General features: G+C 36.1%; 1 protein-coding gene across 1 annotated transcript; it reads right to left on the bottom strand.

Moving 5' to 3' along the window:
• Positions 1-6,586: 6,586 nt before the first annotated feature.
• On the bottom strand, positions 6,587-9,428 carry LOC111893113 (L-type lectin-domain containing receptor kinase VIII.1-like). The gene has a single exon (XM_052764611.1). It carries the CDS (start codon positions 9,273-9,275, stop codon positions 7,134-7,136), a length of 2,142 nt encoding a protein of 713 aa, XP_052620571.1. The 5' UTR covers positions 9,276-9,428; the 3' UTR covers positions 6,587-7,133.
• Positions 9,429-23,579: the final 14,151 nt, after the last annotated feature.

The raw sequence follows: 23,579 nt of genomic DNA, 5'->3' as shown, positions 1-23,579 counted from the left end.
CATAACTTCCTCAAACGAAGTCAGATTTGGACGTTCTTGTATGTACGTTCTTGGTTTAACATATACTATGACTTTTGTTTAGATCGCTAAGGCTAAAAAAGTAGCTTATCAAAAATTCACTTTTTACGATACGCAACGTCGTACCGTTTTTGTCGCAAAACTTCTTCGGGTCATAACTTCTTCGTTATAAGTCGGATTTCAACGCTCTTTATATGTACGAAATCCTTGTGACATATACTATACTTTAGCTAAGATTATTTATTATAAATATTCTTCTATCAAAAATTCATTTTTAACGCTTATTATCTTTAAATTGACTAGCTTGAATCTATGGGCGTTACACAACATATAACCTAATGTATTTACTTAATAGTTAGCCGATATTATTGGAGATCTCTAATAGCACAAAGCCATCAACATTCGAGCATCAAGTAATCTAAACTAGTGTGTCACTTAATCAGGCCATTCTATCCAACAATCTAAAATCCATACTAGCATGTAGTTCCAATAGTTCAATCAACAGGAATATAAAGTCATTCCCCTATTATTTTATCATGCAAATCCTGAGCAAATCCTTAACCCTAATCTAGCATGTGATTCTCATATATTCATACCAAAACAATAAACATAACAAATGTATGGGTATTTTGGAAAATACTTACTTGAGCTTGGCTAATTGAATGCATCACACCCATTTTTCTTAAAAAAAAACTTTTTGGAAAACCCATTTTCTTTTAAAAAAAATTATAACTGTTTCAGTTCAGACACACTCGAGAGTGTGCCTAAATTCCTCAAACCAAGGCACTGATACCAACTTGTAACGTCCAAAATTTTCCGAGTAAAAATTTCATTTTAAATAATTCAAAAACCCTTCATTCATTATCCTAAAAGACAATCAGAATAAAAGTATTCTCAAAACATCTAATTAAAATGATAAACAGTTAAAGTGGAATAAATCTTCAAGGGATGCAAGTATGATCAAGTCGGGGCCTTTCTTTCGAAACCAGAAGTACCTGAAAACATTTAAACATAAATCGTAAACACAAATCTTAGTGAGTCCCCCAAAATACCACATACCATACATACATATAAGCTCAAAGCCATAACAGGTCTATTTCACCCTCGAGTCTATTTCAACTCAATCGGTGTTTACAACCGAATGGGTCTATTTTACCCCCGAGTCTATTTCAAATCAATCGACATTTTTCAACCGAACGAGTCTATTTCACCCCCATACATAAAGCATAAAGTCATATCAACAAGAGTCACGAAGACAACAAGTACAATAAGACATATCAACAACTGTCACAATGACAACTATCATCCTACAGCATAATCCAGTATGCAGGCATTAGTGCCTTCGACCCACGAGTACAGTAAAGAGACTAACCTGAACTATACAAAAGAATCCCAAAAGCTACCTCAACATTGGAACAGCCAACCCAAGCTTCCTAAAACCAAACCGAGACCATCCTTTAGTCAAAAACTCAATTTTACCCAAGTTTGACCAAAAGTCAAACTGGTCAGAAAGTCAACGGTCAAAGCTAAGGTCGGAATTGACAACAACAACCCTCCTCATTGTGGCGACACAAAATGCCAAAACAGTTGTTGATTCCCAGTCGCCACATAGTGGCAGCCTAAGGTCACATCGTGGGGACTGGTCTGACTAGCTCAAACAAGGTTAATCCATTTTCTTTCGATTTCAAGAGCTCCAAAGCTCAGATCTAATCCTTTTCAAGACCTTAATGGATAAAGTTTCTAACTTTATCCATTTGGAAGGTCCAAACAATTAAGATGTAGACTTTAAGTCTCAAAGGGACCAAAAAATGCATCCTTCTTAACTTAATCCATTAAGTACAAGTCTCCAACCTTTAGATCTGAATCAACATGATGTTTAGATGGATAAAGTTTCCAACTTTATCCATAACAATTTCAAAAACTTCCAAGATCTAAACTTTAATACACCAAAATGACCTAAAGGACCAATATAACTTGCATGATTATAAGGGAAGGCAAAAGATCACAACTTTCCTAATCCATGAGGTCCAAGAAGCATTCCAAACCTATCAAAAGATGTTGGAGTCCCCTCAGCTCCAAGATCACAAACAAAATGGACCAAAAGTGCCAAAAACCACAGATGACAGGATCTAAAGAACTAGATAGCAAGATTGGAACTTTATACTTAAAATAGTCCAAAAATGTAGTGTCTTTGATGGATCCAAGCTTGAAACATCATTCCTTGCAACCCAAAAGAACCTTCTTGATCTGTAAGCTTCATCAAAATATCATAAAAAGGATCCAAAAGAGGAGAGATGATAGGGTAAGAGTTCAAATCTTGAAGATGGAGGCTAGGGTTACTCCTAAGAGGTTTTAGATATGATGGAGGCTGCTAAAATACCCAAAATTGTTAAACCTTATGCTTATATACATTGAAAACCCTAAAAAATGGGCTTGGGCATGAATGATCGACGTTCCGTGGCAACGCTTTGCCATGTCTTGGTAAATGTCGTGTTGTGGAAATTCTTATCATGCTGTGCAAATGGTTTTCACCCAAATTCACCTCAACTTCAAACATCCATAACTTTTTCGTTTAACTCCATTTTCGACGACCTTTATACCCACATAAAGGTATTGACGAGCCCCACACTTCTCTCTAGTTAGTTTTGCCTTAAAACACATCAAACTAAAATCCTTAATTCATGAAAGAAATCCAGAACAATAGTTTCGTATTTTTCCCTTTGACTCCAAAACACAACCCAAGGGCTTAGATCACATAACCAATATTATCAACATCTAATAGGGTCTAAACTTTATTACCTTGAAGCCAATGTCTTTACTTGATCCATTTGTCCATAAACCATCCTACCCCTACCAAAAACCAACATAAACCACTTACACCTAAAACATTCATAAGATGTTAAAGGAAAAAGCAAACAAGATGAAAATCGATGAACACATTGGGGGTAAAATTACCTTAGAAAACTGCAATTTGATCCAGAGCAAGAACAACACCAAATTCGATGCTTTGGATTCATATTTGTCCATAAGGTCACGATTACTGATTGGATACCGCACCAAAAGTCACAATTTTCTTCCGTTACGAATCCCTTAGAGTGATATCTTTTGAAAACAAAGTTGAAAAAAGAAAGAGATGAAAAGGATTTAGGAGTACTAATATATGCCTATTAATGGAATATTTGGTGTATCATATTCCAAAGGAAAAGACAATTTTGCCCTAATGTGGGGTGCACATACCCTTATTAACGGTGGATAATAGATGGTAACAATGCTAAGGTCCAATGGCACAAGATTTGGAAACCAAAGGGACCAACCATATCAATTTTCCTAAAGTTGGACCAAATATGTATATTGGAGCAAACTATAAGGACCAAAGTTATAATTTACTAATGATTAGACGAGGAAAACCAATTTGTTGGTTAAAGAAAAACTAAAGTATGATTGTTTTATGGGATGTGTCTTGCCATAAATAAATCAACAAACTATTAGTTTTAGTAGAATCTAGTTCTTGTTTTCCTTTGTTTCATTTAGAAATCATTTCCCCCTCTACGTCCAATCAAATGTATGAATTCGAGGGAATTGAAATCTTTTTCCCTCGAATTCCATTTTTTTTCTCACGAACCAAACACACTTTAATTCTTTTCAAGACAAAAGCTATGATCCATTTGAGCTCAAGTGAAACAACATATCTATACTAATAAATAAAACTCATTTTCTGCCACATGTCATGTCCTCATTGATTTGAACACATGGCATCTTAGTAGATTTTTAGAATTTATTTATTTCCATATGGAATTTTTTGATTTGTTCACATATCATAACTTATTTCGGTTACAATATTGAGAGAAATAAATGCTTCCTTGAAAAAGAAATGATATATTTATAATGTAATAAATGACATAATTAATGAGAGCTCTAAAATTGATATTGATATTAAATTTAATGTTTAAATATTGATATTAAATTTTTATTTTTAATAAACTCGTGTAGTACATGGGTCTTACACCTAGTAAAATAAAATAGTCAAACATTTTAATTAATGATCTCTTCGTCTGAAGGACTAAATTTTATCTAATCCAAACCTTATAACTACAAAACTTGTTATATTAATTTGGGGACATTCAAATTAGTCAAATATCTGATAAAAGAAAATGTGTCTATAGAAAATTTGTCTATATTTCTGTGTTTTATGTATTGATTAAAGGATTTTCTAACATGTCTCCTAATAACACATATAAGAAGCATTAATTGAAGTATTAATTCTAAGAAATATTACTATAATTAAATATGATGAGCATTAACTATATGTAATATTATCATAATTAAATATAAAATAAATTATTTTAAAATATTATTCATAATTAATTTTTATCATATTTAATTATGATTATATTTTTAATAATTAATACTTCTTATATTAGTCCTTAGGGCACTCGTTAGAAAATCCATTGATTAAATAATATTAGGACTTATCTTAGCGCATCTTAACCCATATCTTGATTACTTGTATTTAACGAGTAGGTTCTATAATAAAAATTACCATTTTTTAAAAACATTTATATTGTTTTAGTAAATAAAAACCTATAAGGTTATTTTTGAAATTTATATGAAACTGACGACGTGGGCGATGGATGTCCAATTGTCAACATATCCCCAAAAAAACAAAATATGCATATACAATAAATAGCTGACAACAGTATTTTGAAAGATTATATTCAATTTTATAAAAATAAGTAAGATATTTGAACTATATATATTCTTTAATAAAATTCAACAGTTTCACCAGCAAATATCTAGTATTTTAGAAGCAAAGACATAAATTCAGTCTTACGGATAACTTTTTCCCACGTGTTGAGTCCGGATTTTTGTGTGCACTTGTTCTCTGTCTTTTCATATGTTAATAAAAAATAAACAAATGTTTATATAAAGAAGATTTATTTAAAATTCTTAAAATCGGGCCTTTTCAGCCTCTCACCTTTCTAACATCTGCCATAATATCAAATTCTTCAAATCTGAGTTATCTATTTTGATTTCTGACCCACAAAAATTGATCATGTGATGCTTTTGAGCTGTGACCTTGGAGCCCTCTGTCTATGCACATGCAAAAAGTGCTCATATTAATATACTACTATCATCTGATTAGTTTTATAATAATATATAGTCTACATGGAAATATATTTCATTATCTAGAGGATGAAACCATACATGAGTTGCTCTTACTCTTAAGCAAAAATATACTAATTATTATAATACAACTACTTTGAATTGAAAGAAAACGCATTCGAAGGCCATAAGCCCATAAATTGATAGGATGCCATGATTTATATAACCTTGTACCCTTTTAGTAGAAATATTTTGTTATAACTACTCATAGATTTCTTGTTTGTGTGGATGTAATACAACTATACTTACAATATCATGTATTTTAGTGCTTTGTCTAAACAAAGCACCAAAATATATGGTATCCTAAATACAACATTTGTTTCCATCAACACAAACAAGACATTTATGATTAGTTAGAACAAAATATTTATACCAAGTTGTATTTGGTGTGCATCAACTATTTTTTAAAATATCTTATTTTTTAAGCTTATTGTAATGTACTTACGTTTTAAAAAGTTATTTCAAAGCTGAATAAAATGAGAGAGAATATTCTTCACCACGTAAGGCTTCCCAATTAGTCGAGAAGAAAGTGACTCCTTTAAAAGAAAGAGGGGAGTATATAGAACGAAAAGTTATTTTTTACGCTTATTGTAATGTACTTAGGTTTTAAAAAGTTATTTCGAAGTTGAGAGAGAGAGAGAGAGAGAGAGAGAGAGAAAAAAAAAATATTGTTCACCACGTAAGGCCTCCCATTGAGTCGAAAAGAAAATGACTCATTTAAAAGAAAGAAGGGAGTATAAAAAACGAAAAGTTATTTTATAAAATATTTTTTTTTAATCTTATTGTTACGTTTTAAAAAGTCATTTCGAAGTTGAGAGAGAGAGAGAGAGGCGGTATTGTTCATCACGTAAGGCCTCCCATTGAGTCGATAAGAAAAAGACTCTTTTAAAATAAAGAGGGTAGTATATAGATTGAAAAGTTATTTCATAAAATATCTTATTTTTAAGCTTTTTATTGTAATGTACTTACGTTTTAAAAAGTTATTGTACTTACGTTTTAAAAAGTTATTTCGAAGTTGAGAGAGAGAGAGAGAGAGAGAGAATTGTTCATCACGTAAGGTCTCCCATTGAGTCGAGAAGAAAGAGACTCCTTTAAAAAAAATATATATATATATATATATATATATAACGAAATTATTTGAGACAATTTATTGATAAATACATCAAGACTTTTTAGACAAGTTTTCAAAGTATACCTATGTCATTTTAATTATATATTTAGATATCTATTTTAATTTATTTCGTATTATTCATATAGCTTATCAAGAAAAACTAATTTTTTAACTTATTTCGTATTATTCATCTAGCTTATCAAGGAAAACTAATTTTTAAACTAAAAACTAGTTTTTCTACTCTATCAAACATAGGTTACATATACACAATCATAAACTTGCTTACATGATAACTCATACGAAATCTAGTAATACATCAAAGGTTACCTACATGTACAACTAAGATGTAAAATGGTTAAACATGACATTAGCCATGTCTAAATTCTCGAGAATAACCAATGAGCACATGTGTACACCAAAAGTAGACAAATAAAGTTATTCACAAAGTGGACAAAACATAAAGAGCTAATGATGAATAAAAATCCTATTTTTGTCACACTATACTTTACCATACATTTACTCAAACTCCCATATTGTTATTCCCTTTTTGACCTTTTGGTTCCTTCACAAAGCATCTTCCTACATATTTTCATTAGTTTTTCGTGAAAGTGACGTTCACACTTTCTCCAAATTGGAAGTGCATGAAGTTATGATGTTGACCCCACTAATTTCCACAAATGACCCACTGGCCCCTATACTTCTGTGCCTGTTGTTATCATTATTGTGTCGTTACATCACATCATAAATCATCAACAAATCAAGTAAATTTAATACACTCTGTAGAGAGTTAAAATACGACAAAACTGAATGAACCCGGATTCGAATGATCATCCGAGTCGGGTCAAACCAGGTCCAATACTTCACCATTGAAGCTGTGTTCCGATGAGGTAATTGAAAGGGTAATCATCTCATTCAAATCAGAAACACTATCTTGCAAATTCAAAAGCAAATCCGAAGTGCTAAAGCTTAATGACGGTTTTGCCCTTGGAACCACGGGCACCTCAGCCTCACCCGCAAGCATTTGGACCACATTTCTCATCATGGGTCGGGCCAGTGGGTCCGGGTGGGAACATACCAACCCGACCAACAACACTTTCATCATCTCCGCCGGCTCAAACTCCGCACACAACCGTGGATCCGCCACCTCCAGCAACCGGTTTTCCCGGTGTAAACCCCACGCCCAGTCCACCAAACTACTTTTCTGCCCTTTTGTCCCCACCCCAATTGCCTCCTTCTCAATTGGTCTCCGGCCACTCGCCACCTCTAGCACCACCGCACCGAAGCTATAAACATCGGTTTTCTCACTTGCTCTTCCGGTTAACAAATACTCCGGCGCTAAATACCCCATCGTCCCGGCTGCCACCGTCGGGTCCGGCGACGTGTTTTGCTCTATTTCCCTCGCTAATCCGAAATCACCCAATTTAGCGTTGAATGCTTCATCTAACATTATATTACTAGCTTTTACATCTCTATGAATCACTTGATTCTCGCATTCTTGATGTAAATAAGCTAAAGCTGAAGCTACACCCATTAAAATCTTCCTTCTATGAGCCCAACCCAATGTGAATCTTGATTCGAAAAGTGCTTTATCGAGCGACCCATTTGGCATCAAGTCATAAACAAGCATTATCTCACCTTTTTCATGACACCACCCTTGTAATCTTAAAAGATTCCGGTGCCGGAGTGTTCCGATGATTGACAACTCCGATAAAAACTCCGCCTTTCCTTGATCACCACTATGGCTACACCTCTTTACAGCGACAACATCCCCTGTTTCTGATAATATCCCTCTGTAAACGGTTCCAAATGCTCCATGTCCGATTACCCGAGTCGGGTCAAAGCATCTGGTTGCTAATTTAAGCTCTTTGTATGAGAACTCTTTTGGGGATTTAAAGATGTCAGAAGCAAAAAGTTGTGGTTTTTTTGCTTGTTTGAATTTTTTGGAGTAAACCCAAATTAGCAAGACTGCGCATAATGCTAAGAAAAATGCTCCGGCTGTAACCACTCCCGCTACAGCCCCTGCATTTTGCTTACATAACTGGTTATGACATTTGCTCTGTTTTTGTGTCGTAACGGCGGCGGTTGACGTCGTGTTTGAGTCTGCCGTCGTTGGGGGCATTGACGGCGGCGGCGAGTTAACGGGGTTAGCAGTGGGGTTCATGAAGGTGGCCGTTGGTGGTGGATTTGGACTGGGTTTTGTAATTGTATCTTGATCATCGAAAGAAGAGGTGAAACTCCACCATTCAATCGAGTGGACTTCTGTGCTTCCCTGAGTTGACCCGGAAAATCCGACAAACATAAACTCATTTACGTATCGATTGAGATTGGTGGTGATTGATAAGAGAGGTGATTTGGGTTTTGTGTTGGAATACGAAATAGAGATGTTGAGTTGCTGAGTTGAACTTGAATAATCTATCCACGAATTGACTTGAGTGCCACTTCGTAAATTGACTTCAATGGAGTCCAAATCGGCAACTTGGGAAGAAACCATGGAGTCAAGATCCAAACCCACATGATTCCCATTAACATCTTTGAACTCGACGTCCATTAGAGTATCAAACTCAACAGCCACAGCACCGGTGGGAATACCCAAATACGCACCAGCGTCGCCGACATCTTCATCGTTCGGCGATATTACAAAAGCCAAACCACCTCCAATCGAACCCGGATTCAAATTAACAATCGAGAATGAAAAATACGTTGAGAAACTCGCCGGATTAGGGCTCCCAGGTCGCCGGAATCTAACTGGCTTGTTGTACAAAACCCTGCCGGCGCCAGAGTTAGGGACGGGGAGATCTCGGGTGAGTCTGACACTGTTGTTGAACAAGTGAGCGTCGCCGAGGAACTTCAAGCTTGTGAGAGTAAGTGTTTGGAAGTCAAATGTGGTGGTTCCGGTGTCCGCATTGCCGGAAAAACAGAAGAAAAGCAGAGAGTAAAACAGAATGAAAAGGGTGTTTGTGCTGGAAATTGAAGAAGAAGACATTGTTTGTGAGCTAGATCTGAGGAACTTCCATGGAGAATTCTTGAGACTACAGATGAACTCGATCAATCAATCACGAGATTACAGCACAGTTGTGGAGAGAGAGAGAGAGAGAGAGAGAGAGAGAGAGAGAGAGAGAGAGAGAGAGAAGAAAGAAAGAAAGAAATAGAAAGATTTGCATGGAAAAGAACAAGGAATAGTTGGAGGCGTGGATGATGAAAAGATAGAATCCAAAGGAGACAAGTGGGTATTTTGGGACACGTGTCAGTTTATCGGTGATGTTATGATGTAAAGATAACTTTCTTCCACATCAATTTTTAAAATTTTTTTTCCCTTTAACTTCACGACTGGATCATGTTGTTTTTTAAAAAAAAAAAAATTGAAGTTCATATTTTATTATATCTATTTTCGATTTATATAATATGGTATAATATTATAGCTTATAAAAAGTATTTATCAAATATTTTTGTAGAGAATAAGTTATAACACATTTCAAACTTTTTTGACGATTTTTATAGCTATAGGTACATTGGCCAACAAATATGTTAGAGATTTATTTATTTATTTGTATTTTTTTTAAATAATCAAATTAAATGTTAAGTTTCATATTATCGTGATGGTCGTGTGGAGGTGTTAGAATGTCAAACACAACAAATAATAAATAAGAATACAATAAGCTCCAAAACACTTCTAATTTGCACTAAAAAATAATATAAGATGAAAATGGTTGATCTTCAGAAAAACATGGCTAATGTCTATGTTTATTTGCGCAAGGTGCAAGTTAGTCGCCAAAAGGAGAGTTATGTTTGCAAGTTATTAAAGAAACTACTAAAAGAGAATTTAGAAATGTAAAGTTCCAATCCTATGTTTGACTATATAGGTATTGCAATTCCATTGTAAAATGATATTGACTTCAACTCTGTTTAAGTTGTTACTTGAAAGCATTAACAAGTTTTAACACTCTCATTCACCAAGTTGTTAAATTCAAAACAAGCTCTTTGAAAATAACATAATCTTCTAATTAATGTCTAAAAATCAAAAGATTACATTAAGTTTTATGTGAATGTTCCCAACAACATTCAATACTCCTCATAAGTTCAAGAGCGTAAAAATGTGTGAATAAGGCTCACATTATCATTCATCGAAAATCAACTTAATGTTTGTTACTAGTTCTAATTCACAAAAAAATTATGAATTTTAAAAATAAGTTAACTTGAATGATCTAACTCTATTTCAAGTGTCCAACAAGAATCAAAACCAAAATCAAAATTTTTAATGATACAGATCGAATTCACTAGATAGAATTGACAGAAAACATCAAATCACATGCTTGAATTATAAACCAACGTTAAAACATGTAATTTGAAAACTAGGGCTTTATCCACACATGACTAAAATTCAACAAGTCCATAAATGGAAATTAGAATGCAAATACGCCTTACGAATTTAAGAAATAAAGTTTCCAAATGTTTTAGATTGAAACCATAGAAAAAGTATTCTTTCTTCATTCTTCCCAAGCTCTGAAATGAACTGTGTCCTTAAAAAATGACTAAAATCTCGTAATAAGGCAAATCGGAAAATTGTCAAAAGGCAGTTAAATGCGTGGCACACCCCATGTCAAATTAGTGTAATCTCGCATGCCTCGTGCCAAAGGTAAAGTACAATGCCTAAAACGGATGTCTTCTAAAAGTTCGATGCTAAAAAGTCATGTTTTTATTTGGCATGCCTAGTGCGATTTTAGTGAATTTTAGCACGCCATGTGCCATCCCAAACATCATGTCCCGTGTTATTTCTTCAAGGCAAATCTGGCACGCCTCGTGCATTCTGTTGGTGATAGCTCAAACTTTAAAATTTCCAAAATCTTCGTTCCTTGCCCGATTGCTTCGAAACTTTCACCATAACTTCTTTTCTTCCTCCTAAGTGCTCTCCAATCTTTGAATCACCTAAAATCACCATGAAAACCTTGCAAATTAGGTTGTTCACCTGATAAACATCTATTTATTAAATATGCATATGAAATGCTAGAACTTATTACTATCGTGATGGATGAATGTGACAAAAAGGTGAGCAAAATGCCCCTAACAAATCTCTCCAGTCTTAATTATTCTTTGTCCTCAACGAAGAAAAGAATCAGATAAAATGGAAAAAGTTCTAGATGACAAAAAGAAATGATGACAAAAAGGGACGGAAAGAACTTAAATAAGCTAAGAACGAATGCATGCAATGGAAGGGAAATGAAATCAAGTTTATGTACAATGAAGAGATTAAGGAAAAAAAATAAAAGATTGAGTGAACTTTCAAATAATTTTTTTTGTTTTTGATCCATAAATCGCAACTTCACTTATTAACAATCAACCAGGGTATAAGTGTCAAGTTCCAATTATCCAAACACAAAATATCCAATTATTGTTCTCACTCTACTAAAGACTCAACAAAGTCACTACTTAGGTGTTCTCCTCATTGTAACAATCATGGGGCCAGATGTAACGTCTGTGTTTCCGGGCTTGCCATTTTTAGCAATGTAATAGTCTAGGTTAACCTTTGTAACCCATTTTGAAGTAATAAGATTGTATTATTTGAGTATTGTGTGTTTTGTGCTTAATTGCTTAATTATGTGGTTTGAATAATTAAGAATAAAAATAAGCGTCAAAATTTAAGTGTAAAATAAACTTAATATCTTTGAATAATGTTGTAGTAGTTGAAACGAGGTTTCCGAATATATATAGAACGCCCAAATCTGACTTCGTATGAGGAAGTTATGATTTATCGAAGTTTCGGCTTAGCGGTGTGCAGCCTGTTTTACTCGATTTGAGATCGAGGGGTTTTTAGCCGAAGCAATCTAAATGAGAATCGAAGATCTCATTGTTGGTATCGAAGCGATAAAAAGTTAGGCGAGAACGGACGTCAAACGAAGAAGTTATGAATTTATAACGAAAGTTTCTGTCCCGGCCTATTAAAAATAATTAATAAAAATAAAGTCAAAATTAGCCGACGGAGTCTAAACGAAAGTTGTAGAGCGTAGTCTCACCTTCGCGTGGATATAAAGAACGTCGAAAACGAAGTTAGTATGAAGAAGTTATGAATTTCCGAAGTTTATTAATCATTTAGTAATTAAATTTAAATCAAAATTCGGAGGCATTATCCGAAGGAGTCACCGATCTGATCCAAGGTACGCCCCGCGTACTTGAGTACGCCCCGCATACTCCGAGGGATGTCGACACTCGCACTCGAGCACTTCGGATACGTAAGCAATGACGTTTTGGGCAGTACGCCCCGCGTAACGCAGTACGCCCCGCGTACTCCGAGGCTCCAGCCTCTATAAAAGGGGATCCGAAGGCAGCCATAATTCTTGTTCATTTCTTCTCTTCTCTCTAGTCTTTTGCATCGTTTTGCGTGCCGATTCCACCCCGAAGCCCCGGTATCATACTCTAGCTCCGATGCAAGTCCTGAGACCCCGAAGATCCCGAGAAGTAAGATTCCTGAGTCGAAGCTCTGCCCGCGAGAAGTTCGATTTTCGAGGAGATCTTCCAGATCTGCTGAGGAATACTACTTCTATAAGCCGTAGTGCTGTCGGATCATCTTCTGATCAAGTGAGTGTGTAGTTATTTTCTTTCCAAATACAATAATATGAAGTATTATATATAAAATACGTGCTATGTGTATATATTTGGTTGTGTTATGTGTGAATGAGTATTCACTCTCTTCTATCTTATAGATCTGCTTATTTCTTTATGAGATATGTGTTATGTGTATGTGTGCCTCATCTGTTATGTGATATATGTGTTGATTAAAGCATGCTATACAGGTTTTCTTTAAACTATGTATACAAATGTATATTTTTATCTACTAATATGTTGGGTAGAACATGGGTAGACAGTTGGTGTGTAATAAACAGATGAGAGGCCTCGTTGTTGTTTGATTGAGTCATCTAGCGGAGTTTAGATGACGACCACTGGCTATTCTAGACAGTCTTGTGGAAACATTAGCAGGTTCGCCACCTGTAGGTGTTAATGAACTTGGGTGTTCATTCGCTGTACTCCATCCCCCTCATGGTTGCCTTATTTGACTTATATTGCTGAGGTACCCCCGAAGCATGTGTTGTCGCCCCGATGAAATATTCTTAGACTAGGTCCCTTATGTTAGTTGTTTTAGGGACATTAAAGTGAGAATAACGGGAATGGGTAATTGGGTTATTGTTGGTTGGTGAAAATTAAATATGATATTTATTGTGGGTTGAAAACCCTATATGCTCACCAGGCTCCCAAGCCTGACCCACTCAGTTTTAAATTGTATTACAGGAAGTGGCGGAAGGGCATGAGATGGATGAACCATCAAGTTGTTTTGTTTACAAGTCTGCATATGTTTATATTTGTTATATGACTTGTAATGTATTCGTTTATGCTTATTGGTCTGTATCGGAACATGACACCCCGAGTTTTGATTATAATGAAACTACATTTCTTTTATGAAATGCTTCGGTAAACATTGTTTTATCATGTTTTGTTTTTGGGAACAAATTCCGCAACTCTTTCAAATCAAAAGGATTTACTCTGAAAATATTTAAAAGCATAAATGAAAATCGGTCTTTTCTGGCCGAGATTTTGGGGATGTCACACCAGAGTCCAAGGTTAGAGGGACGTGAGACTTTATATAATAGCCACCGATTCAAGGGTTTTTAAATTATAAATAAGCCCCATGTTTTATTACTTTGTTCGGGAAAATATCATATTTTTAAAATGGGGCCGCATCTCTAGAACTCTCTTAGAGTACTCCAACTTGACTCAATCTTGCATTCCTTTCTGGCCTTACTATTCATCTTAGGTTTACTTCTGAGGGTATCAGCTGTTACGCTCACCTGATGTCTTCGTGTTCCTCGCGTCTTTAACTTTAACTTAACGTCTTTGTCTTAAATTTATGAACTTCGATTTTGTTTCTTTAAGTTGGTTTTCTTTGCTTGAGATTGTTTTCTTTTGATTTAACTTGCTTGCTTCTAAATCTTTTTTGGGGGAAGACTTGGATCATGGATTCTTTCTTCACTTATGGTGTAACACCCGTGTTCCATATTGGTTAAGCTTACTCTTATCATGGACTAAAGATGAAGTTTTAGTGGAAACTTTGTGCCACGACATGGCACAAAGATGCCCATGACGTGGAAATTGTTTGAAGGATTATGTGTTTTTTTGGATCGCCACGACGTGGCTAAGGGTTTCCAAGGCATGACAACTGTTCTGGACCAAGCTCATGATTCTTTTAGGATTCCCTGCATATTTAAACCCTTTAAGCCATTTCTTAGGTTCATAATCAACCTGCAACACCCTTTATAAGATATCAAAAACCACAACCAATTTTAAAATTTTCAAATCAACCCATTTACTAATCAAAGAGTTTACAAAGCCATTGTTTCCAAAACATAATTCAACATACAGTTTCCCAAGATCAACAACATAAAATTAGGATGTGTATGGTCACGCCTTCGCCTTCCCACAATCCTTGGAAGTACCTGAAAACATAACCAAAAAATGTAATTCAATGCTTAGTGAGTTTTCCCCAAAGTACCACCACACAAAATACATAACATAAACAAACAAGCATGTTGGGTCCAATCTGTCATCGGACTGGAATACCCCGAGTCTATAGCCATCAGTCTAGATTACCCCTATCCAATCAGTCATTAGACTGAAATGCCAATATACAACAAGTCCACCCAGTTATTGGACTAGAGTACCCTCAATCCCTTAGTACAATTATGGCATACCACCCGACCCTCAGTTCGTATCGGGAATGCTCCCGAGCCCTTAATATGAGGCATGCCAATCGACCCTTAGCTCATATCTGGAATACTCCTAGGTTTATTGGCTACAGCACAAAGTAGTACAATCTCAACCCAACACAATACAATATGATGAGATATACATAACAGATAAACATATTATCAGTCAACAGGCAAATAGACAGATCTACAGATCACTATTACATAGCAACATTCTATAAACTAAGATACAGTTCTAACAAATTACTAAAGCATAGAAACATACGGTAAACAAGGATATCTATCTAATGGGTTGGCCTTGGTGTCTTCGACCCAAAAGTACAGTGAGAAAAAACTCACCTCACAGTCTGACGAAAAGTTGAACAGTAAATGGCTCCAAATACTGGCTCTATAGGTCACCTATTCAAACGATAGAGACCAAGACTCAACTATTTCTCAAAATACCCAAAATACCCTTAAGTCAAACTGGGTCAACCTTGGTCAAAGTCAAGAAAAGTCAACCCATACCAAGTACGGCCAACGTACTCGCGATCCAGATTGGGCTCCCTTAGGCGTACGTCTGATGTTCAACAGATTACGCCTAATGTACGTGATGAATTAACAACTTCATTTTGAGGGCTTATTTCCTTAATTCATTACGTTCAACTTTCAGTATTAGCTCCAAATGGCATCCCAAACCATAAATTTACTTTATTGTTCTACATGTCTAAATCAAGCCCAACAACAAAACCCTAACTTATTTTAACCACTAAATCTCTTAATGGCTTGCATGAATGAATCCCAAGGGCCAAGATCAATTTTTTATGACTTAAGACATGGAAATACATCTAAAAGGACAACCCAAATATTCTAAAGAATGCCATACACAAGAAAGGCCACATTTGGGAACAAAAGCTCATATTATCATCATGCAAGCTAGATCTAGACACTTAATCATCAAGGTGGGAAATTTTTACCTTATGGAGATGGAGAATGATGCAAGACGTCCAGATCCAAGTTTATCACGAGTGATCGTAAGACGATAATATCATATAGTATTCAAACCTAGATATATGGTTTATTGTTTGCAAGTTGGTTATGCATTGATAATGCGTTTAACGTAAATGCATTAGTAACTTGATGTTATAAAACACATTGTTGTGTATGATTTGATGAGTGAATAGGAAATGCATATAAGTCGAATTTTATATGTTCCTTTTATCCTAAGAGGGTAAAAATGATATATGGGCCCCTCGATGATTTGGTTTGACTTATGTGCCAGGCCCGATCAAGACTGAGTTGATGTGTTCAATTAAGTTCTATGTCAGACAAATCAGAGATCGAGAAACAAACTGCTAGACAATAAGTATGACTATGTTCCATGTAATTATCCGCACAATATCTTGAGAACGGAGGACTATATAATCCCTTATCTAAAGGACGAGTCAGAGTTCGACAGCGGCTTTTGAGAGCTATGATTGCTAATTGGATTTTGAAGTCATACTTGCATCTACAGTTATTAGACGTATCCAACTGGGAGACTGTTAAATTAGTGTCTAAGTCCATAACTATATTTGGTATGTAGTTGATGGAATTTAATCACGAGTGATTGTGAGATGATAATATAATATAGTCTTTAAACCTAGATATATGAGTTGTTGTTTACGAGTTGGTTGTGCATTGATAATGTGTAAACGCATTAGTAACTTCATGTTATAAAACGTATTTTTGTGTACGATTTGATGAGTAAATAATACAAGCATATAAGTCAAAGTTTATCTGTTCCTTTTATCCTACGAGGTTAAAAGCGATATCTTGGGCCCCTCGATGATTTTGTTTTGACTTACGTGTCGGGCCTGGTCAGGACTGAATTGATTTGTTCCGTTAAGCTCTATATCAGACAAATCAGAGATCGAGAAACAAACTGATGGACAATAAGTATGACTATGTTCCATGTAATTGTCCACACGATATCTTGATAACGGAGGACTATACGATCCCTTATCTAAAGGGCGTGTCAGAGTTTGACAGAGGCTTTTGAGAGCTACAATTGCTAATCGGAGTTTGAAGTTATACTTGCATCTATAGTTATTAGACTTATCCAAGTGTGAGACTGTTGGATTAGTGTCTAAGTCCATAACTATATTTGGTATGTACTTGACCCGGTTGTAGCATGGTCCTTTTGGATTGCCTTCACCGGAGCAACTTGACTGGATGATTAGTGGAGAAAGAGGTTATTATGGTTTATTAATATGTTGTATGAATAATATATTAAAAGAGAAATCATATTGATTAATTAATATTGATCAAGAATTAATTAAGAAATTAATTTTGTGATCAAAACATATTAATTAAACTTAGGGGACTGGAACTGCAATTATAAGATAATTGGATTTTGGGTTGTGGATAATATGGATAAAGGGGTGGACGAAATTAGGGTGGAAGCCCACCTTGAAATCGTTCAAGGCCTTATTCCAGAAGGTTCTATTGGACTGCTTAAGGCCTAAGCTATCCAATTAGGGTTTTGAATGAAACCCTAGCAGCTCCACTACATAAGGACCCCTAGGGTTTCATAAATCGAAGACTAGAAACCCTAAGAAGTCCTAGAGCTGATTTTGAGCCTCTCATCCCCTCTCTCCAAGATCATCCAAATTTCTTTGGTGTTTGTGATCCATTAGAGGCATCACATTTGAGGTGCTAGGTTCTCATAAGCTAAAGATCTTCAAGCAACAATCAAGGTAACATTCTTATTGGTTATTTATGTTATTTTCAAGTTTTGTTGTATGATAGATTAGGGTTTGTAAGCTTTGGATGATTTGCATGTACAATAGAGAAACCTAGATCCAAAGCTTTAGGGTTTACATGTGCACCATAGGATTGATGTATTACTCAAATCCCATCAGTACTCCCATGCTATCATACTCAGCCTACACAAATTCGTCATGGCAATATCAAATGAACTTATCACCAAACACACCCTCAACAGAATCCCATAACCAAACCTGGATCTACTGCATTTCTGCTTCCTCACAACCTTACCCAAAAGTGAAGTAGTAGTAGATATAATGAAATGACGACCCTCAATCATGAATATAAACATCCTTATAAATGACCAAAACAGGTCCCATCAATACATAACTAGCTCGATAAAACTTTTAATGTTCACCAAAATTGTTGCTAAAACCATGGACATCTTCCAAACTCTAGCCGAAATTGACAATAGGCTAATGAATCCACTGAACTTCAACTGATACGACCCAAAACTTCCAAAGAATATCCTCTTTGATGATGAATGAAATATATAATTTATTGAGAATGCATTGACACCTAATCTAACGAACCAATACACTACTGAACTAAAACCCACGCGGACCTGAACATACCCAACTCTGAAATTGATTTACCAATAGACAACTACCCAATCTAGACTATAAATAGCAATCCATACAACGATCTAACAAATCCCTCAACAACCGATGCTCAACTTGAGTGATCCTAGTGCCTCCTCATTTATTCATTAGCATCCCAAAAGGAACCAATGGCTACAACGAACTCTCCTCTAACAGATTCTTGCCGAGAAGACGACTCTTGCATTCCTAAACACATACCTTTGATGGCAACTTGCTCTACACCTCCGTCTTGACCATTCTTGAACCAAAGTCTCGCACACCCAAACCATGGATCCCTAAGAACCATTATTTTGACATAAAAAACTCGAACAGATCGATGATCCTCCAAGCAAAATACCCAATCCTCCCCCACTTAGGGTTCAGACTACCACCAATTGACATTACAAACTGAACAAATACTCAAACCGGCTAACCAAGACCAATAGTATCCCTAACCTAATAGAATGTATAACACAACACAAGTTGATCTTCAGATAAAGACCAATCAAACTTAAAGAGATTCCAGTTCTTATATGAAAACCACATAAACTTCCAATAATAACCGCCTCTAACATCCAGAATTCCATGCAGACGCATAAGCAATAATTGACAATCCATTCATGTCACCAACTTCCTATGTAGAGACGAATGGGCTACTACACTCCTCGCCTGCAAATCTCCAACCACTAATTCATCGCGAGGATCATTCATAAATACAAGAGGCATCATTCTCATAATTAGGATACATAAGAGATAACAGAAGTTGTCGTTACCAATTCACTTCCATGATCACATGAAGCAATCAACTAGCACCTGTCTTGACTATATTCAAAGAAAGTAGACCCTTGATCTCATTTCAAGGCAATCATACCACTAGGATCCTCTTGTGCATTCCTACACTTCCATACATGCTGCCAAAAACCACAAGTATCTAGCCCTGTGTTAGGCCGACACCCCAACTCTGAATATCATATGCTTGCTCTGTCTTTCTTCCGAGCACAACAAGCGTGAAGAACATAAACCTGCCGTAGATGGCGACATTCCAATCCATCTGTCAACCACTCAGCTTCCAACTACAATCCTCAAGCCGATCATAACAATCGCTTCCTTCTTGAGTCTCGTGAATCAGTTGACACTTCCTCAAGTCGAGACCTCAAAACGAACTAACTCGCCTAGGTCTGCACCATTCAAACCCAAACTGACATGACTACCAAGGTCCTAAACAACCACCAAACCCATTTTCATGACTGAACAACCATAACCAAAAGACCGACATATATGGAAACACTTCCACAAATCATGGTATCAAACCATGCTATCTTCCCCAGTAATCATGTCAGTAGTCCCCTTCACAGTCTGCAAAGCTACAATTTGCTCCTCGAATATGGCAATTAGCCTGCTAATATCCGATCCACAATACCAGAAAATTTTTCCTACAATATTTGTGAAACCTTAATGGTAATCATCTCCCGTATCAGATCAACAATCAACCCCGGCCTATCCTGACCATCAGCTCCAGATCCTGAACCAGATCCCCTCTGGGTTGTGACTTCCTTGCTATGCATACAGGTCCTGTGCTTTCAATAGTATGGGCCCATACTACCTTCCACAGCTACCCATATTTGTCTCAAGGATAATCACAACCACCCAAAAAAATACAAAAACTAGGATACGCATACATCCTATCCTCACTCCCGAGAGAGTGGCTAATCGCGCATCATCTGGACAGCTGCTCACACATATACTCATCCATTGAACTTCCACCAACCCTACAGCACTCACGTATGCTAATCATACATAACACTGCATCCTACAGACAGTCGAATACTTGATTCTACCCTAAGCCCTTTGTCATATAAGAACAGGAAATAAGGTTAAACCAAACATTCTTAGGCTATAAAAAATCTTATTTATGTACAACTATGATGCATACACCGAGCAACTACAGTAATGATGTCAATTCCATACAAGAAGTAACCCCAGGCTATCAGGCATCAAAAATCAGGAAATTCTATCATGCAATTCCTGAAGATCCTTAGCCTATCACTATCATGTTGTTCTATCATAAACATCATATCAAATAAAGTGGGGTAACCTGGGGTATACTTTCTTGCTCCGCCTGATCGTACACATCGCATCCTTCCTTGGTTACTTTTGAAAACAATTTTGAAAACCGTTTTAAAACCTTTACAATTCCTTAGTTTAAGTCTGGTTCACACAAATATTTATCCAATTCACTCAAACCAAGGCTCTGATGGCAACTTGGAACATTCTAAAAATCACAATAAATTTTAACAATTTAAAAAAAGTCCATAATGTACAAACTCAGCATTACATTAAGCGTACTCTTAATTACGCCCCGCGTACTCCTCCAGCCACCTTTTCACTCCAGTACGCCCTTAATCGGTTAAGACAAAGTGCCAAACTCTCAGACAGTGGCGGAGCCAAGACCAAAGTAAAGGGGTATCCCAATTTTATATTTAGGGTAATCCAATTTTTTTTTCCGGTGTACTTTGTTTTCCCCGGTTCTATTTCAGTTTTAATCTCAAACCTTAATCAAATCTTTCGCTAACCTCAAGTCTTGTTATATAAACATGAAGTTTAAGTATATTTTGATACTAGAATCGATGTGAGATTCAAAGTAGACATCAAATGAAGTATGAGGATAGCAGGCTTATATAATAGACAAAAATGGTTGAATTTACATATGTTTGGCGATGTGGGATAGAATAGCTGGGAAAACAAAAAAATAGACAAAGGATATGTAAGGAGAAAGAATTGAACCTGAGAGCTTTACTTTAATAAACCAACACGTTAACTAGTAGCTCTACGATTTGTTTTGTGTTATAACTGAAGGGATGCATATATATACATTATATCGAAAAAAAAATTAAAAGATTTGTAAACAAAAATTACACTACTGAAAAATTTTTGAGGGATATCCCGGGATCCCCTTGGATCTGCCTATGCTCTCAGATCTGATTCTATAAGACTACTTATCATGTAAAGTTGGCAATTTTACGTGCTTGCATGGAAAAAGGGACTCGAAAGCTCAATAAAGACTTAACAAAGGTCTTAATGCTTAGATGGACCAAAATACACCATAAAGCTCAAAAACCCACTCGAATTGGGGCTAGGTTTCGATTCTAGGGTTTAGAGGGATGAAGGCTAAAGATATTCGGGTTAAGTGATGAGATAAGGAGCTTAAATAGGGCCCAAGACCCTAAAATAGGGTTTAGGTCTGACTGGAGTACGCCATGCATAATTCATATACGCCATGCATATGCCAAAGAACATTCACGAACAAACTTCTTAGTACGCCCATCGTACACCATTGTACGCCCCGCATACTGCATTAGCACTAGTACGCCATGCATACACATGTGTACACCCCGCGTACTTGCTTTAACCCTAAAACTATGAATCTTTTGAAAGCCTTAACTTCTTCATTATAAGTCTGTTTCCAACGATCCTTATATCCACGAAGAGGTAACAAGAAGCTCTACGATTCTATCAACTCATACTTGCCTTAAAACTTCCCAAACTAAAATCCAATTTCCATAAAATCCCAAACTGACACTTTACTGAAATACCCCTTGGCTCCAAAACACAAACCAAACTCCCAGACCATCCAAATTACATTACCCATAATCAAATGGGTCTAAATATCTTTTCCTCGAAGGCCCTAATCCTGATGATACTTGGTCTTCGGGTCCACCACCCCTTATTAGGAAATGATTCGGAACATGGTGTTACATATAAATGGGATCCTTGGGAGTCCTCATTTGTGCCCAAGCCTTATCACACACAAGAAGAGCTGAATTTCTACTCTCCTTTCCTCTCTCCTATGAAGTCTTCTATTGCTAGGATTTAGGTACAAACCATTAGAGACATCAAGTTTTTAGTGTTAGCTTTGCAAGAGATTTGAAGAAAGGAATTATTGATAATTTACTATAATAATTAAAAGGTATGTAAACCCTAATCCTTGTTATTTTCGATAATAGTAGGATGTATTGGGTTTCTTGATATTCAATTGTTTATTGCTTTCAATAGAGAAAACTTAGATCCAAAATAGATTGCATATGAACTTAAGGGATAAGTTCTTTTCGCCTCTAATTATAACCTATAAAACCTATCAATCGTTCCTTCAATAAAGTATTCGAGGAGATGATATTCAGTGATTCCATGCTTCAGACAGCAGGCACAAAGCTTTTCGGACCTTTCCCGATATGCGTGGAAGGCTTCCATCTTATGTTTCTTTATCCTAATCATCTCTATTCTTAAGTATGAGGCTTTCATCTCCGAGAAGTATTTATCTAAAAAGGCATGCAAGGTCTACCCATGTGGTGATTGTACTTGGTGGGAGGTTATAAAGCCAACCGTTAGTTGCATCTTGTATTGAAAAGGGTAATGCCCTCGGTTTTATTTGGTCCTTCGTGATGTTATGTGGTTTCATGGTAGCACACAAAACATGAAAATCGCTAAGAAAATTGTGGGGATCTTCATTTTCGAGTCCTCTAAAGGTGGGTAAGAGGTGTATTAGTCTAAATTTTAATTCGAGGTTGGTTCCTGTCAGATAGGGGATGCAAAGAGGTTGTTGAGTGACCTCTTGGATTGCCCATTAGCGAAGGGTTTCCTCCGGTGGTCGATTTGGTGGATCATTGTTGTCTCCCATATCAATGAGTGGAATTTGTGTTTCTATTGGTGTGGTATCAATATGTATAAAGTCTAGAATATTTTGAGTAAGTAAGGAAGGTGGAGTGGTACTTATAGATGAGATGATGACAAGGTTTCTGATGCACTTGAGAGGGTTACATCATCCTAAATGTTGATGACTGAAGGGGTAGATGATGAAGAAGTCTCAGAATTCGGTTGCTTCTTTTGAAGCTTGGATTGCTTCTTTATCCTTTTGAGTGTTTTCTTGATTTCTGTATCAACTGGTAAAAGGATACTCGTGCAATAGATCTCGGCATACACAATTCGTAAAGACATTTCCCCAACAATAACGCCAATTTGTTAGGGTGTCAAACCCAAAAAATAATATAACAAACTCCAAAAAAACACTGCTGAATTGTACTAAAAATTAGTATAAGGTAAGAATGATCCATCCTCAGAGACACAAAGCTAATGTTTATAACTCTTTACGTAAGGTACAAGTTAGTCACTAAA

This window comes from Lactuca sativa, chromosome 6, assembly GCF_002870075.4.
Source record: "Lactuca sativa cultivar Salinas chromosome 6, Lsat_Salinas_v11, whole genome shotgun sequence".
Classification (NCBI taxonomy): domain Eukaryota; kingdom Viridiplantae; phylum Streptophyta; class Magnoliopsida; order Asterales; family Asteraceae; genus Lactuca; species Lactuca sativa.
Note: the sequence above shows the minus strand (reverse complement) of the source record. Positions and strands in the feature narration are given on the sequence as shown.